Genomic DNA, 19030 nt, shown 5'->3' on the forward strand with positions numbered 1-19030 from the left:
AAATACAGCAGACTCATGACGTGCATCGTACAACCGTCGTTTTTATTCTCAGAAAAATACAGCAGACTAATGACGTGCATCGTACAACCGTCGTTTTTATTCTCAGAAAAACCCAGCAGACTAATGACGTGCATCGTACAACCGTCGTTTTTATTCTCAGAAAAATACAGCAGACTAATGACGTGCATCGTACAACCGTCGTTTTTATTCTCAGAAAAACCCAGCAGACTAATGACGTGCATCGTACAACCGTCGTTTTTATCCTCAGAAAAACACAGCAGACTAATGACGTGCATCGTACAACCGTCGTTTTTATCCTCAGAAAAACACAGCAGACTAATGACGTGCATCGTACAACCGTCGTTTTTATTCTCAGAAAAACACAGCAGACTAATCACGTGCATCGTACAACCGTCGTTTTTATTCTCAGAAAAACACAGCAAACTAATGACGTGCATCGTACAGCCATCCTTTTTATTCTCAGAAAAACACAGCAGACTAATGACGTGCATCGTACAACCGTCGTTTTTATTCTCAGAAAAATACAGCAGACTAATGACGTGCATCGTACAACCGTCGTTTTTATTCTCAGAAAAATACAGCAGACTAATGACGTGCATCGTACAACCGTCGTTTTTATTCTCAGAAAAATACAGCAGACTAATGACGTGCATCGTACAACCGTCGTTTTTATTCTCAGAAAAATACAGCAGACTAATGACGTGCATCGTACAACCGTCGTTTTTATTCTCAGAAAAATACAGCAGACTAATGACGTGCATCGTACAACCGTCGTTTTTATTCTCAGAAAAATACAGCAGACTAATGACGTGCATCGTACAACCGTCGTTTTTATTCTCAGAAAAATACCTCAGACTAATGACGTGCATCGTACAACCGTCGTTTTTATTCTCAGAAAAACCCAGCAGACTAATGACGTGCATCGTACAACCGTCATTTTTATTCTTAGAGAAGCACTTGAAGTGGTTCCATTTGTCCTTTTAAATTGTTGACAAAACATTAAAAGTTGACACAGTAAACTGATGTGCACGTTTTTGGGTATTAATGAATAACACACAAGTAGATGTAATAAACATTTTTTATTCAAACCTATATTCTTACATAATATACATAGTACAAAAAAATTATATCCCTCGAGAGGGATGAAAAAGGAAAACACTTTCTGTACAAAACTTACAAACCTACAAACTGTACAATATAACTTGTAAGCAAATAAATTACTGTTTTTTTAGAAACAATATACATATTTATAAGTTATAAACTAAACTATACAAAAATTTCCATAAAAGCCTCACGGCTTAATGTAAGGAATTAAAACGTCAACCGTTTTATTAACAAAAAAAAATCGAGATCACTTTTCAATAACAATGCTGTCTGTATGAATAATCGAAATTGCCCCGTAGCAAAAACGAACAAATAAGGGAAAATTCTATTTGATTTGTCGAGAAAACAAAAGGAAAAAGTTCGATTGGCACTTTTAAATAGCACTTTCGTGTTTTACTTTTCCATTAAAGACACAATATTCATTAGCAGAGGTGTTTATAATAAAAGTAAATTTTAAATATCCATTTATATTATAATAATTTTTTCAACAGGCACAGTATTACACGTTCTTAAAAATAACACTGGTACTTGACATAAATAGATAATACAACCCACCGTGAACACTAAAAAACCAAATTAACCCTCAGGAAGTGCGTTAATTTACAGAAAAAAAAAAATAGTGCTCTTCGGCAAGTTTTAAACGAAAACTGACCCCTCCGGCCACAACATACAAAAAGTGTAAACAGGCTAAATACAAGGTCTGCGTGTCAGAACAGACACAAAAATCTACAACAGGAAGTTTTACCGTGCAACTTGCAACCAAATTTAAAGTCTGCTTTGTACAGGGTCGTCTACCAGTATGTACATTATACGGGGTAGCCATGGGTTTTTAAAGTGGGACTTAATAGGTTTCAGAATAAATGATTTAAAGACAAAAAGTCTTTATAAACATATATGCGCAATTTTTCAGTTTACAAGTTTACGAAAAAAAGTGTTGTTTTTATCATAACACAAAAAGTACTGAGTTTTTTAAATGATGTTTGTTTAGGATAATAATACAATAATAATTTAATTTGCTTTAATTGTAATAGGATTGACGTCACTGTGTATTATTATTAAAAGCAAACATGCCCGAAAGTTAAAAACACCTAAAAGTAATATTCATTCTAAATATTTTTGTTCCTGAAACTCTGTCACCCTAAACCTCAAAAACTAACGTGCAAAGGTAATATCTGATGTTGTATTGTGCTTCTGGACTATTTAATAATTAGACCAAATTTTAAACTGCACACCCATTGCCATTTATGTTTCTATGAGCGTTTTGTCTTCAAATGAGTTTTTTCTAGAACCTACTAAACTCCTGTTATAAAAAACCTGCACACCCTATATAGGGTGGAAACGGGATCGGCGTATTTACATCCAATTTACACAAAATTTAATTATTATTACACGGAATCGCATTCGGCCGACGAGTCGGGATTATCGACCGCCACAGCTCGTCTACCGAGCCGATTGTTCACAATCGACCCCAAAGTGCCCAAAGCGTCTTTCACGGCATGATAAATAATATTCTTAATCTGCAGTTTGTCCTCGTGGTTGGTGTGAGTGTCGCTCAGACCGCGAAACTCTTGAGTCAAGTGGAAACAGTGCGCCACGTTCTCCGGACTAACGAAATCCTCGGCAACCTTAATGCAATTGTGAAGATTTCGCACCTGGTGGGGAGCACCGGCCGGTATGAAAACCGCATCTCCGAGACACTGAACTATTGCGTAACCCTCGACCCCATATTCTTTATAAAGTCTTTCTCGTAAAGGCCCGTCCAGGTAACCGCTTTGATCATGAATCGGATCGTTATGCGGCTCCAGCCTTCCTCCCCGTTCCACGGTCACTTTATTCAATAAATCCCGGATTTTATCGGCGTCCCGGGCGTTGTAAATGTGCCACAATGCTCCCGGCAGTTCACCCTTGTCCCGCACCCGTCGCCTCGTTAAAATATCACATCCAGCTTCGTCGATGGCCCGAAAAGCTTCTTTAATATGCTCGTCGGTGTCGCCATCTTTCGGTATGCCCACATAAACCATCACGTTAACCGCATCGCTAACATCCAAATGGAGATTGGTCGTTCCTTTGTTCGGGTGCAACGCGGAACCGTAAGCGTTATACATTTTAGGTCCCAAGTCCGGTTTTACGAAACAATCCGGCAACCGTGAGGCCAAATTAAGGCGTCCGCTCCTCTGGGTATAGTCTTGTAACGGCAACGCCGCCATTAAATCTTTGAATCTCGTGGGGAGCATGTCGGCGAAATCTTCGCCCGGCGGCCAGTCTTTCAACTTAAGCAGCATCGGTTGGCCTCGGTCGTCTTTAAGTCGTTTCGACGCGTCCTCGAAACCTTCCCAGAATTTGCGCATCGGCTGGTTCGGGACCAGGTTGCCGGTCATGCAGTTGATCAGATCGTTCTTTTCGTCGCCGAAATCGCGAGCGAACGCTTCCGGGCTCCAGAGATCTCTGTCGATCGTCTTGCAGACGTCCGATACTATCACAGGTTGACCACGTTTCCATTGATCCTGCAAATAAAGAGAAAAATCATTTAGAAATACAGTTACAAATATTGGATTTAGGACTAAAAGTACGAGGAAAACAATACTAAAAAAAAGGATTTTCCCACGGAGAAACATGGTCATTTTCAAGCAAATCGATGATAATAATCTGATCACCAAGAACATATTTCGGAATTAGGATTTACAGCTTCCGTCAAGAAATTGGAAAGAAAATACACTGACGAACTAGTTAGTTTTCTAGGAATGAAGCATTTAACATGGTCACCTTTCCAAAAAAGAATACTGTACTTTTTAATGTCGAAGGTAAGTATCATACCCTGCGATCTCGGATTACCAAAATGAATTCATATAAAGCTTTCTTCAATCTCCCTAGATGGCGGTAGTATGAAGGTAGAAGTCAGGCAACCCTCGCGTACCTTTACTACCTGATGACGAATATAAAACTCCGATCGATATGATTCTATGGTTGTGATTCACATACATTACATTTTGTTTATTTTGCTACGCTACGTTCGAGTTCGCCGCTACTTTTGTGCTTCATTTTGTGTTTGTTTAGTTTATTTAGTGACAATTTTGCTCTGTTTCTCAAGAACTTTATAAGACTTATAGTACTGTTATTTGCCACTGCAATTGGAGATTTAAATGTAAGTAGAATGCTTTTCCTTTTTCCATATTTATTATTTTTATATAATATCCATTCCATAAATGTATTAATTAATATATTTTAACATTTATAAATTTGCCTATATAAAATACAGGGTGTTTGTTAAACATGGGGCAAAATTTCAAAGGGGTTATTCTCTGAACTGCTCTGAAAATATTTTGTCTTTAATGCTTTTTGATTTTGGGTGCTTCGTTTCTAAGATACAATGGCAAAAAGAATTTCGGTAATAAAGACAATTTATGACCCAAAATGTTGACTCTATGCCCCCTGCTCGAATGCAAAAATCCAAATCTTCTCATACATACATAAATTCATAAGTACATAAAAATTATGAAAAAATTTCTTCAGCCATTATACAGAACCTACTTAATTATTTTCGTTTTTTTATTTTATTACAGTTTAACATATAATATTTAAAAAAAACATTATTTTAATATTTTTTTCTAGATGCTAGAAGATAGTATATACACTCACAGACAAAAATATTGCCTATCACTATTTTCATCACAATCACTATTTTGTATTTATCTTTTTTTCTTTGAAATGTTGTGTTTTTTATTGTTATGCTAAAACGTTTTACGTATATTACAATTTATTAGAAATAAAAAAAATGGAACAAATAATTTTGAAATGGAAAAAAATATACCTATCTTTAAAAAAAAACTCAAAATAAAAAAAGCAATATTTTTATCTGTGAGTGCATTTTATATATTTATATGTAGGTAATAGAAATTTATCACCAAATTTCAGTCTAAAAGTAGAAAAAGAATTCAATAATTTCCTAGGTACCTTGAATGCAAATTATTTTATAATTATTCCTATAATCCTATAAGGATTATAGATGGCCTGGGTTACTGGGAATTTTCTTATTTCAGTTATAAATAATCAGGTACAAACAAAAATTTGGGTAAATTAGATAGGTACCTCTTAAATTCTTAGGATCAATTTCTTTTATGAATTAATTTTCTTTTATTATAATAATTTTCTTATATTATAATACCTACAGTATCATATTATTTTTAAAGGTATAATAATTATAGCAAAATGAAATGAAATTTATTGTAATTCTCAATTATGTAATTTTATTTTTCTTTCACAATACATATATAAAAATTTTGATTTTCATGAATATTTTATTACCTATCTACAGTGTGTCCACCCTAAAGTATCCCCACCCCTGTAAAATTTTTGTTTTTTAACCGATTTTCATTTATTTATTTTTTTGGTTGATATGTCGCGACGAATTTCTTTTCGTACATATAATAAGCAAACCTTGTTTCAGGGTCATACTTTTGGGTAATTAGGGGGAGTCAAATTTCAAAAATTCTAAAAATTAGGGCAATTTTTAGAATTTTTGTGGCAATGGAATCTTAATCAGAATCACTGAAACCCCCTTATACGAATTTTTAGCTCTTTACTATACAGGGGTGTTTTAATAAAATGTTCATAAATTTTTATAAAAATCGATAATTAGACCCCTATATCGAATCACCCTCTAACAATATAATAATTTTAAGTTCAAAAATATCAATACCTTATACAGGGTGGTCCGATATATGGATCAAATCAACAACTTTTTATTAAATTTATGGAAATTTCATTAAAACACCGTGTACATTAGAGAGCTCAAAATTTGCATACAGGGGGTTTGTGATGATGCTGATTAAGATTCCAATGTCAAAAAAAATTTAAAAATTGCACTAATATGATTTAAAAGACTAGTTTCGCAGGTGAGTAAAAAATATATGTCATAAAAAATACCAATAAAATATTTGACCATAAATCTAATATGAAAAGGGAGTTACTATAGAAATTTACATAATTAATTTTACATAAATCGTAATAATTTACTTTTTTTTCTTTATATTAGGGTCTGCCAGAGGACGAAGCTGATCAAAAGGATGAGGCCCGAACCGAATTTTGTAGCGTACCAGATAAGTTGCCATCGAACAACATACGGCCCATTGAGGTACAGGCACTTAGATATGTTCCTGGGTATTTCGTGAAAAAAATAGGCAGTGCAAAAATGAAATGCATATGTAAATCAATTTTCCTAAAACATACCTCTGATGACGCAGAAAGCGAAATTTTTTTAAAAGCAAAAGAGTATATTAAAGGACAAAAACATTTAAAGTATGTTAATTCTGAATTTTTGGATAAAATAAAAATGCTATAGCTTTAATAAAATATATTTTCAATAGAGATTTTCATAGAAAAAAACAAGTACCTTACACATTGAAAACTTTAAATAGTAGGATCTGTCTGACTGACTGTTTATATGATGAAGAAATTAAAAATAAAATTTTTCAAACAATGTTATAGTAGATAATTCGCATTGTTTTACAAGTTTTTTAACAGGTGACCAAAATAAAATATCGATGAAGGCAACTATACTTATTATAATATATGGTTTTGATTTTTGCTTTTAAAAAAATTTTAGTTGCTTGCAGTATCTAATTTTGCAAAATTTTGTTCATACATAAAATTACATGTATTTTACTTGCTAGGAACATAATTATTATTTTTTATAAAAATGTTTTGCAAAAAAATTAAAATGGCTTTATCATGAACGAAAATCTAAGAGCGCTCTCTACTACCATTTACTTGTTGATACCTACACTATCGGACAAAAGTAGAGAAACTTCTAAAAATTCTTTGATTTACGGAAACCATGTATTTAAATTAAATATTTACTACAAATATTGTAGTTCTCAACAACTGCGTTTTTTTACTGCATTTTACAAACCTCTTATCAGTTGTTTATTTACAATAAAAGAATTCAAATATTTTCGGATGGACATAAGTAGAGAAACCTAAATATCAATCGTCCAAATTTAGTATTTAGTTCGCTTTACGTGAGTTCTGTTGATAGTTTTGCATAGTTTTTTTAATCAACATGCCTCGCGGAAGATATTTGTCTGAAGACCTTCGTAGAAAAATAGTTGATGCACACAAGAGTGGTATACGACAAGTGGACATTAGTAAAACGCTTAATTTGCATAAGTCCGTTGTTAGCAAGACAATTTCTAATTTTAAAACACGAAATTCAACAAAAAGCATTAAAAAAAGTGGCCGCCCAAGAAAAACAACCAAACACATGGAAATGATGATAAAAAGAATTGCCCAGTCTGATCCTCACAAATCAGCAAATAAAATTTTAAGTGAATTACCTGGTGTTAATGTTAGTTCTAAGACCATACAAAGACGACTGAGGGAAGGAGGATTATTTAGTAGAAGAGCCGCTAAAAAGCCGTTTATTAGCAAGAAGAATCAGAAGGCCCGACTCAACTTTGCACAAAAATATTTGCATTGAACAACCAACGACTGGAAAAAAGTTCTTTTTACTGATGAAAGTAAGTTCAATTTGTTTGGGTCCGATGGAATCTCATGGGTACATCGACCACAAGGCAAAAGATTCGATCCAAGATATACACAGCCTACGGTAAAGCATGGTGGTGGCTCCTGCATGGTATGGGGTTGCTTCTCTGGGTTCGGTACAGGACCATTACACATCATTGAGGGTATCATGGATCGATTTGTGTATTTAGACATCCTACAAAATGTAATGCTACCCTTTGCTGAGGATAATTTACCTTTGACTTGGATATTCCTACAAGATAACGACCCCAAACATAAATCAAAGGTTGTCAAAGATTGGTTTTTATCGGAAAATATTAGGGTTATGGACTTTCCTGCGCAAAGTCCCGATCTTAACCCGATTGAAAACCTCTGGGAGGAACTAGACCGGCGTGTAAGGCAACATCAGATCAGTAATAAAAATGATCTTATAAAAGTTTTACAAGATTCCTGGAATTCTATTGGAGAGGAAACCATTATGAAACTGTTGGAATCCATGCCAAATCGATGCCGCGAGGTGATTGCCAATAAGGGATACTCTACTTACTATTAATTTTTTTAAGATAGAAATAAGAAATAACTTGTACTTTTGGAATAAAATTTAGTTTCTCTACTTTTGTCTCATAAATATTTTGTTTAATTAAATTAAATCTTAGGATTTTCTTCTACAATTTATTTTACTTTATACAAATTAAGTCTTAACAATTATTGTTGATTTTTATTATGTGTAGAACTGCATTAGTTTTGAAGTATTCAAATAAAACGCAAATTTAAAAAGTTTCTCTACTTTTGTCCGATAGTGTATATTTATGTATAAATATAATGTTGTATTTTTTAAGCAATAAAGTATGTATTCCGGAAAATATAATTTTCGTTTTATTTATGTAATGTAGTATCATTTTTGTAAAAGATATCAATCTATTAAAAATCCCGCCAAAATGGGTGTCGTGCGCCATCTAGTATCGAAAAATTGAAATAGTAGTTAAATAGTTGAAGCTTTAATTTTAAGGAGGTTTCTACTGTTCACACGCGTTCATATGCTTTTACCTTTTTCACTCTCGAGAGATGCCGCTAGTCTCGTCTTAATTTTGTTGGCACGTTCGTTTATATGGAAGTTTCCATTCTATTAACCCCTATAAACTGTTTATCTATGGTAAATATCTAATACACAGCAGGAAGCACAATGTGTGGAGATACTTTACTCAGTATGGCACTAGGCCTTTTAGTGAGAATTGATGCAATTAGGGATCGATTTGTTTATTAAAGATATTTTAGGTAACCATAAGAAATGCCTCTCCACAAATCTCGCCTTGCATGCAGTGGCGGTTCTATTGTAGGAGCACATGAGCATGTGCATCCCCAAAGTAGATAATAAAAAATATCCATTTTACCATTATTTCTGAAATGAAGTCTCAGTCTCACTAATATTTTATCCCATATTGTGAAACCAGTCAAATGTAGTAAAAATCGTATATGCGATCATGTCGGCATGACGTGTAACTTTTTTTCACTATTCTTGATGCGGGGTATATCGGGTCTATTGCAATTATACGTGGAAAAGTCGCAGACTTTTATTGTGTGTTAGCTAATATTGGCCGTTCATGCGCGAACATTATATTGTAATTGTGTTCGAATTTTTATGTTTAATGAATAGTTTGACTCAAATTACGAGACAGTTTTACCATTAACCAAAACTCTTTATTTTTTACTCTCGACACGTGTTTCGCTAACGATGTTAACATCTTCGGGGGAAGATTAAAACTCGAACAGTTTAATTTGCTGTTGTTTGGTCGCGCGGTTTTAGAGTCCGCCTGAACAAAAGACTAAATAGCTGACTTGGGACATTTAGCACAAAAGATTAAGAAGCTTGAAAATACTAAAAAACTCAAGCTCATTTCAGATCAATGTGCAACTGCTTTTGGGAAAAATAGATATATGGCAGCCATTGGCCCAGTTTTGATTAGTGCTAAAATTGTTATGCGATTTAAGGTTCCAACAATAGGACTATTAATTCAGCGTGATTATATTTATGCTTTTTTAGTTCGCTTTTATGCCCACCAACTAAACTTGATTTTATCTCAAGCTACTAGCCAAAATCAAAAAAGCGGGTATTTTTTTAAAATTTAAGTGATATTTCAAATCTTTTCTCTCACTCTCCACAAGTTGCAGTTTTGGATAAAATTGTTGGTGTATAAGTTCCTATATGGTCTGCTACAAGATGGAATTTTAAAAGAGGAATACAGTATATGAATATCGCGAATTATTAATAGAATGCGTGGAAAAAATAGAAAGCTACTTGAAAACGAACTGTTACTATTTATCAAGCTACTGGTATAACGCCGTATATTACAGGATTCTAAGTGACTGACCCAGTACAAATACACACATTCATAAAGTGTTTTGAAAAGTGCATCTGAAAAGAGAGACAGTTTGAAAACAAAATGAAAATTAAATTTTTGACGATACAAATTCAACTACGACTTAAACTAAATGGCGCCATGCCATACAAAGAAAAACCCGCATATTTGCAAAATGGTAGCAGCCAAGGAAGTTTGTGATATCCTAATTACACAGGTAAGAGACAGATTTTCTTTTACAAATCATTTAAATGCAGCCATTCTTTTTTCATTCGAACATTTTTCACATTTTAAAAAGCATTTTCCATTGCAAAACTTAGAAAATATAGTAGAAGCATATTCGTTTTTAGATAGTCACCTTCATATTGAATTATAATTAATTTACCAAAGATCTGATTTCAGAAATATAGGTGGTGCTGCTAGTTTAGTAAAGTTTTTTCTAGAAAATAATATTCAGGGCATTTTTTCTGCCACCTTGATATTTTTACAAAAAATTGTAACCATACCAGTCACAACTGCCAAAGGTCAAAGATGCTTTTCTACATTGAAGAGAATAAAGACTTTTTTGCGAAGTTCTATGAATGATGAAACACTGTGAGCCCTAGCAATACTAACTATTAAAAAAACTGTGAATAAAAACAGAAGTAAGGACTTTATGTTTAAGCACTATGTACTGTACTCGAAGACTAGAAAAATTATTTTTCATAAATTAATTTTTTTGTGTAAAATTTAAAAAAATTTTAACTTCAGTCTTAGTATCGTCTTTTTATTCTAGGTTTAGAACGCCTAAAAAAATTTCTAGTTGTTGTAAAAATAAATAACAAAAGTATCTATTTTACCCTATTTGTAAACCGTCTTTATCATAGGCCACGAAACTGCTTGCAAGTTTTTTTATGTTTTTAATATCATGTTTAAAAATACCGAAATAATTAAAGAACTCTGGTGTTTACAAAAGATTTTCAATTGTAAATCAATAAAAGTAAGTAAAAAAAAACTAACAGAATTGACATACCTTAAATATTTTTTCGTTGTCTATACAAGTAGGATCGCTCAGTCTCAAAAGCTTTCCATCACACAGCCACGAATGCGGTACAGTAGGATACAGGATCTTACTCTCCGTCAACGTCATTATCCTAATCGGCAACTGTTGCCTGCCCTTATGGAGCCAATTGTAGCGCCTCAAGAAATGCTTCAGTTCCATTTTTTCTTCCGCGTCTTCTTTTTCAACTTTAACCGGGGCATCCGTCGTCACTACCACGTCGGATTCCGGATTGCTTTCCGATTTGCACTTTTTCTTATCGGTTTTCGATACCGGCGAGGCCGCCCTCGATGAACCGTTGGCTTTATGACTGGGTCTTATAAGCAACTCCCTCAAAGTGGAAAAGTTTCCCTCCTCCTCACTGCTCGAACCCTCGTCTTTCGTATCTTTTTTCACTGTCGGCTCCTCGGTTTTCGATAAAGCGACGTCCGCCAGCCAATTTAGCGAAGATTTCTCGTCTTTGACGCCGTTTAACGCAGGTTTCGATTCTTCTTTCGGCTCCTTTTTCACCCCGTTCATCTTTTCCGATAGGATCATCTTCACCGCTTCACGGCAATCGGGATTGTTAATTTTCGCTTCTTTGGAGATGGGACACGCGCAAAACTGCTCGATATTCCATAAATCGCGCATCTCGTGCACCATCCTGCCGAGTTTCAATAAACAATCGTCCGCGATTATTTGGGTGAGCATCAGTTTTTCGTGCTCGTGCGACGACCGATTGGTGCATAGTAGCCACATGAATTCATCGCGGTCTTTACCGGGATCGTTTGACGACTTAATCGTGCCATTTTTGCGACTCTTGTAGCAATCGAGACATACGACGAATCCGCATTTTCCGCATGCCCAATGGAAGTTGAATAAGGTGGTTTCGCATACGTCGCACATTTCTCGGACTCCCTGGACCACTCGTTTCCATGCTATGGTTTTTTCTGCAAATGAGGAGGTAAACATTAATAAACAGTGGAAAAAAAAACAATATATAGGTTAATTAAATTTAAGAAAAATTTCAAGGGTTTTATTGCCAAAAGCCCTTCAAAGAAAATTGTTATAATTTGTTTAAAAGTGTATCTACTAGACAACTAGGAACACCAGGAGAAACTTAAAACGAGTTCAAATGACTGAAAAACTTTTGTTGGATAGGGATTCAATAAAACTAAAGCTTCTTTAATTTATATGCCGCCGCTTAAACCTTTATGAAGTCATCCTCAGGACACTTGTTTGTTCTGCATTGCAGCAAAAAAGATTTTTATAGTTGCTATAGTTGACCAATTGCTTGTTAATGTTTGCCATTTCTTTAGGTTTTCATAAGCTTTCGGTCCATAATTGTTGCATATGTTAATCAGAGAGACCTTAGCCTTGATGTGGGCAATAGCCTAGATTGGAACATCAAAGCTACGGGCTTTCTGGAAAACATACGCAATAATTACAGACAGGAAGGTTATGAAGACATATAAAGAAATGGGCACACATTAATCAGCAACTGGGCAACTATAGGAACCCTAAATCTTTTTTGCTGTAATGCAGAAAAAACAAGTGTAACATGTGGGTCCTGAGGATCACTTTATAAAGCTCAAAAGGTTGACATATGAATTAAGCCCTATCCAACAATCCTCTTTCCTCTTTTATTAAAAAAGACTCCAAAAGCCTGGAACATAAGAAAAAATATCTGTAAAGATGTAGAACAAAAAAAAGCATAGTCTTAAAAAATAATAAATACTTGGATAAACCAGTAAAATTAATAAACTATGAGATAAGCATTATCTCATAACCTTAAATAAATAGTAAATTTTTAAAAAAATTATGTTTTTAGGGGAACAAGCCATATATTGAGCAAAACAATATTGACATAATCATGTCTTTTATAATCAATAAAGACACCCTTTAACTTTTTTGAGCTTTGTATAATACAATGCTCAAAATTTAAAAATCTAGTACCAATATTTCAATACCTTAATTATTACTACCTATTAGAGTGTTACCATAGAATACCATCAAAATAAATAAATACATGCACACAAACAGTTCAGTTTCCCTGTTTTATTTTGTCCTAAATTCCAACATTAGTTTTTTATATTAGTTTTTTATATTTATATCAGTCTTTGAGTCTTTTTATTGTATATGCTTTATTCTATACAACTATAAGTAATCAGGGATAAACATATTAAAGATAAATAAATAAGATAAATATCGCCTCATTATTTTGTTTACTTAAAAATATTTCTCTGCTGTAGTTTTACAATACTCTCTTATTTATTTTCTATGTATGGTTTGCTGTAAACAAACTATTATTTATTTGTTGTTTTTTGTGACCCAGATATTTTTTTAATGCTTCTTGATAAGTTAATTGAATGTTTCGGCCTATATATAAACTATTATTTCTTCCAGTTATTCTAAATAGTTTGCTTAAAACTTATTTTCAAAATTATTTCAAACACTAGTAAGTAATTTTAAGTTTCTTCCCGGTATTTGAAGCAATTCCGTTAAAGCAATCGAAATCGTTTAAATTTAGTGTTATACGTTGCAGTATTTTAACCTAAATTTAATTTTGTCCCTGGTATTTGAAGACATGTTTTTATTTTTTTCTGGGTTGTTGGTCTCTAAAGAAAAATCAATTTTCAAAGGGATTTGGGCTGATGTAGAAAAACGAATGGCAGTAAATATGAAGAGTGAAACAGCATGTAGATTGTTAATGTGGTGTATGTCGAAAATAAAAGAAAACGTAATTTTAAGCATATTCAATATTTTTCCTACTGTCTATTTAAGGCTCAAATATCATGGAGGATCTTGGCGATTTTTGTCTATAGGGACTCAAATTATTAGACAATTAGAGAAATAAAATGTGGTACAGCTAAAAAGGTGTTTTTTTGTCATCAAAGTTGATTTTAAACTTTTAGAGCCCAAAAAAGTTTCCTTTACCCCAATTACAAGTTTCAAGGAAGAAAAAATCCAAAAATAAAGAAGTATTTACACTTTAGGGAGGAAATATTACATACCGTCAATTTACAAAATATAATCCAATCTTCACACTAAAAAAAACATAAAAATCTCACCTTCGGCCATCAGTTCTTCCTGAGCCTCCTTCTCCTGCACTAACAAATCACAAAAATGATCACCGACTTGCGTCAAGAGGAACTTTGAGGTGTCCAAATCCAAATCGGCCGGCGGAGTTTCCACGTTGGGAATCCACAATTTCACGTCGTCCTCGAGCGCATCCTTCGGTGAACTGAATCCCGCGATGGCCAACTGGCCGTTTTTGTTGTACTTTAGTTTTCTGAACGCGTAGAAACGGCAAAAGATGTTTGGCATATTACGGATTCGCTGGTTCGGGGTCCAACGACACTCCCTGCACTTTGCTAATCTTGGTGCAACCTGAAATTTGAACATTAACTATTTATTTATTTGGTGAACATAGGAATACATACAGGTTTAAACACCCAAAATAGTATTGGCTAAATTAATTTAAGAATATAGGTACTCCAACTAACCTAACAAAAAAATCGCGAGAAAAACTACAGAATAAGGGAACAATTAAAGTAAAATTAGTTTCGGCGTAATAAAATATTTTTGACGTTTGTTTTATAACCAGAAAGAGACAAATTAAAGAACCCTACTTAATTGTAAAACGTGTTTCCAATTTTTTATTATTCTGCACAATGGGGAATTCTGTGAACAATTTGTTTTCCTAAATGGAATAAAAAAAAGGCGTCATTTGATCTTAAATTAATTTGAGGAACATTCATAGAGAAATTCAACAACATTATAATAAGCATTAACCAATCGATAAAGCAACACCGCCTCTATTAATTGCCATATGCCAGAAAGTGACAATACACTAAAGTGACTTCGAGCAACTTTTGCACCGTTTTCTCGAAAATCAAAATGATCCTTAATGGATTTAGTTAAAAGTTATTTTGTATTCTTTCTATATGGTTAATATAGACATCATATCTTAGATAGATGGAACCCATCATGCTTCCAAAGTAAAGTCGACTGAGAACAATTGAATTATACAGGCAAATAATTGCCTCAATATTTGAAAATAGCACATTTGCTGAAACCAGTATCCAGTGAAACCAATATCAAAAACCAGTTTTGTGTTGAGTGTTATACTCAGATCTCGCATATGTTCCACTTTCGGAAGAGGAATTGTTTATTTTGCGATTAAAATTAACGATATGTTTATTTTTAGTAAACAAAAATATTTGACATATTTTAATATTTAAAAATAAATTATTCTGGTCGCAGAAAATAGCGACCCCGTCAAGATTACTCTGGACCTGGTAACATTCGACAACAGGCAATAACACTTCAAGTCGTCTGCGAATCAAAGAAACTAACAAATCTCAAAACAATATTTAATTTCATTTGCATAAATTATAATAAGGGTCATAAATGAGACCCCTGAGGGACGTCTGATGTTGGTGAGTATGACTCTTCTTCACACAGCCCCAGGAGTACACCACATGCACCCACCTTGGCTTTTAGTTTTAAAAGTATGTTGTGACTTATTTTGTTGAAAGCCTTATAACCTTATAAACCACTCATCAAAGTTATTGACAAGAATATAAATCTTGACACTGATGATGACAATTATAATTATTCATCTTATCTGAAAGTTTAAGTTATTAAAATAAATCAAAATGAAAAAGTAAAGCTTTGCAATGGAAAAATAGCAAAACAGTGAACCTTTAAAATAAAAAATCAAAATACAGATTAAAAAAATATTAAGTTAAATATTTTAATAAATATTCTATATGTAATATTTCATTCATGCCAGTAAAAATTCTATATATAAACTACCTCTAAACTGTAGATTAAGTTCTATAGGCAATATACAGATTTCTGTAAATGCAGAAAGTATTATGTATAATGAAGAAATTAAATATTTGGAAACAATTTTTGATGCCAATCTGAATTTTCATGCTGATGAGAAAAATTAAAAAAAAATTAATTTATTACAAGAATTAGAAAAAAATTGTCAAGGCACGCCAAATTGAAACTTTGTCCGTGTAGATGGATCATCCACCTGAACCCGATCATCCATGTTCCCGTGAAAATATTCTGTAAAGCTAAACAAATTCGTATCGATGGATCGGCCCTTGTAAAATCCGTGCTGCTCGGTGCATATAATGTTTTTAGTTGTTCAGTTGAATAAATATTCCTAAATTAGCTTTTTAAAAAGCTTAGCAACCACTAGCATTTTGCTGATTAGTCGATAATTTGTAACATCTTTTTTTTGGCCGGTTCTTAAATACTGGCACCAGCATTGCTGTTTTCCACTCCACAGTTCTAAGAGAAAGATTATAAAGTGATAAGAGTGGTTTAATAATGTTTAATGCCGTATTTTAGTAAAAAATTGGAGCTTTAATTCATTTTTAATACACCTTGAAGATGAGAGAGTATTTGAATTACTTAATAGTTGGATAAAATTGCTTTAGTTTTGATCTTAGTTAGGAGTTTTTTTGTGTTTATTTATAACCTTTTCAGTTTTAATATGATGGTTTGTAATGTCATTTTTTTGTTAGGGCCTGTTTCACGCAACTTGCGCTATCGGTTTTATATACAGGGTGTCTCAACAGTCAACGATAAGCCGATAAAGGGCAATAGACCAGGTGCTCAGGGATTCAAAAAAAATACTAAAAAAAATCTTGAGTACTTTTAAAATTATAGGCATTCATAGAAAAACCGAAAAAAATTGACACCCCCTGTTGACCTTTTTAGTACTGTGGCTACAAATTTTCGAATTTCTTAGCAATTTTTTTTTAATGTAACACTAAATAACCTTTCGATATATTACAAAACTAAATTCAAACACAACTGTTCACATTTTTAAGAAATTATCAGATTTTTGCGCAATTTGTGTTGAAAATTGTGTCTTTTGACCATCATTTCTCAAATTTAACTAACTGTCCTGGAAAAGAAAATTACTTGACTGCTTGGCAAGTGATTATTGCTTCAATAGGTGTGTATTTTTATTTTTTTTAGTACATAGTCAAATGTATGCCGCTACTCTAAGCTAAGTTAATTTTACAGTCAAAATAAATGAAATAAAAGATTATTTAAGTCGCAACAAATGTTCAAATTGTCTGCCTCCATTTCTGATACGACGTTTTAAATTGGATTAGTGCACACTTTTTCTTAATTATTGTTCCCATAAAGTAGGCAAATTTAAAGAATTTATTGTAACTCTAATAAAGTTTTGTTTCATTTACTTTGATTTTGTTCCATTATTTATTTTGACTATAAAATTAACTTAGCGTATAGCAGCGGCGTACATTTGACTATGTACTAAAAAAAATAAAAATACACACCTATTGAAGAAAAAATCTAGCAAGTATCTTACCATTTTGAAATCTAGATTAGATACGCCAACTTTTGAAATCACTTGCCAAACAGTGAAGTAATTTTCTTTTCCCCAGAACAGTTAGTTAAATTTGGGAAATAGTGGTCAAAAGACACAATTTTCAACACAAGTTGCACAAAAATCTGATGATTTCATAAAAATGTGAACAGTTTTGTTTAAATTTCGTTTTGTAATTTATCGCGGGTTATTCAGGGTTACATCAAAATAAATTTTTTTAAGAAATTCAAAAATTTGTAGCCACGGTACTAAAAATATCAACAGGGGATGTCAATTTTTTTCGGCTTTTCTATGAATGCCTATAATTTTAAAAGTACTCAAGATAGATTTTTTTTAGTATTTTATTTGAATCCCTGAGCACCTGGTCTATTGCCCTTTTTCGGCTTATCGTTAACTTTTGGGACACCCTGTATAATGGCAAAGCAGTTCCTTTTACCAAAAAATTGTCAAATTCTTCTTTTCTCATGTAATTATATTTATAACTATTTTTTTTTGGTAATAAACTTTTTTGACTTTGACATTTGAAGAACAATGAAATTTCAATTAAAAAAAAATAGTTTATTTATTAAAACTACTGAAAATATCCTCTGGTATGATAATTTCTTTATTCTTAGGAAAAATTCTTACCTCAAAACAGGGTCCGTCTTGTAAAAAACTCTCGCCGGTCTTCCTGAGAACGCCCACTGGTGGTTTGCGAAAGGGGTCGCGCGGGGGTTCTTCTTTAGGTTTTTTCGCGCGCGGCTCCTCGCCCTTGTCGTTTTTTGAACCCTTCGGTCTTCTGCCTCGTTTACGTGGCTCTTTTCCGCCCGGTTTCTTCCCATTTCCGGACACGGTGGTGCTCGCCCCCGAGTCGCTGTCTTTCGCGCTGTCCGACTCTTTTTCGCTGTCGCTGCCGCTTTCGCTTTGTGGCGGCTGAAATTTACAAAAACATTAACTGAACTGCGAGTTTTTATAAAGCGAGATATTTTGTACATTATAGCCAAATATTACTGTTCTTTTAATAACGGAAAAATTAGGTAAGGAGGCTTTCATATACCTGGGATCATAACAAACTAAGAAGGATGCGACAGAAGGATACATAGAAGACTTACTATTGCAAGAACTGCAATGATGAAACCAATAAATTTTTGGAAAAATTCGAATACAACAATACACACAAAATTAAGGCTGGTAAGAGCACTTATTTTTCCGATTTTTGAGATGTGGGTATACCGCCGCATGTTAAGAATATCTTAACATTCTTGTCTTTCGTTGAACATCGAATGTAGCAATACTATAACAACTGAAAGTAAATGATAAACTTCGTAAACAAATACAACAAAGAGTTTTGCAGTATTTTGAACACTTTGCCAGAAGAACAGGTAGAATGAAAAAGGTCATAATTGAAGATAGAGTTTAAGCAGAAAAGCCTAGGAGAAGATTTCCAATCTATTGGATGGCTCAAATAAAAATACTGATTAAGGCCAGAAAAGGATGGAAGAGAATTATAAAAATTTGATGCTGTCACTTATTGTTTCTGGGATATTTTTTATTAACATTTTCTGAATATGCCCAAAATATGTTAGTTTTCATTAAACATCCAGAAGATTTAGAACAGTTAGAACATTTGATTAAGAATAATAGGATATT

General features: G+C 33.3%; 1 protein-coding gene across 2 annotated transcripts in view; it reads right to left on the bottom strand.

The window, feature by feature from the left end:
- Positions 1-1085: 1085 nt before the first annotated feature.
- Positions 1086-19030, bottom strand: part of LOC126733842 (probable JmjC domain-containing histone demethylation protein 2C) — a 408562-nt gene continuing 390617 nt past the window's right edge. For both annotated transcript variants that reach the window (XM_050437254.1, XM_050437255.1), the window contains 4 exons: positions 18029-18313; positions 14091-14409; positions 11014-11969; positions 1086-3629 (listed from right to left, as the gene is read on the bottom strand). In XM_050437254.1, coding sequence (XP_050293211.1) covers positions 2511-3629; positions 11014-11969; positions 14091-14409; positions 18029-18313 — 2679 coding nt within the window. In that variant the 3' untranslated portion in view covers positions 1086-2510. The remainder of the gene's footprint in view (positions 3630-11013; positions 11970-14090; positions 14410-18028; positions 18314-19030) is intronic.

The sequence above is a fragment of the Anthonomus grandis genome, chromosome 3 (assembly GCF_022605725.1).
Source record: "Anthonomus grandis grandis chromosome 3, icAntGran1.3, whole genome shotgun sequence".
NCBI classification, from domain to species: Eukaryota; Metazoa; Arthropoda; class Insecta; order Coleoptera; family Curculionidae; genus Anthonomus; species Anthonomus grandis.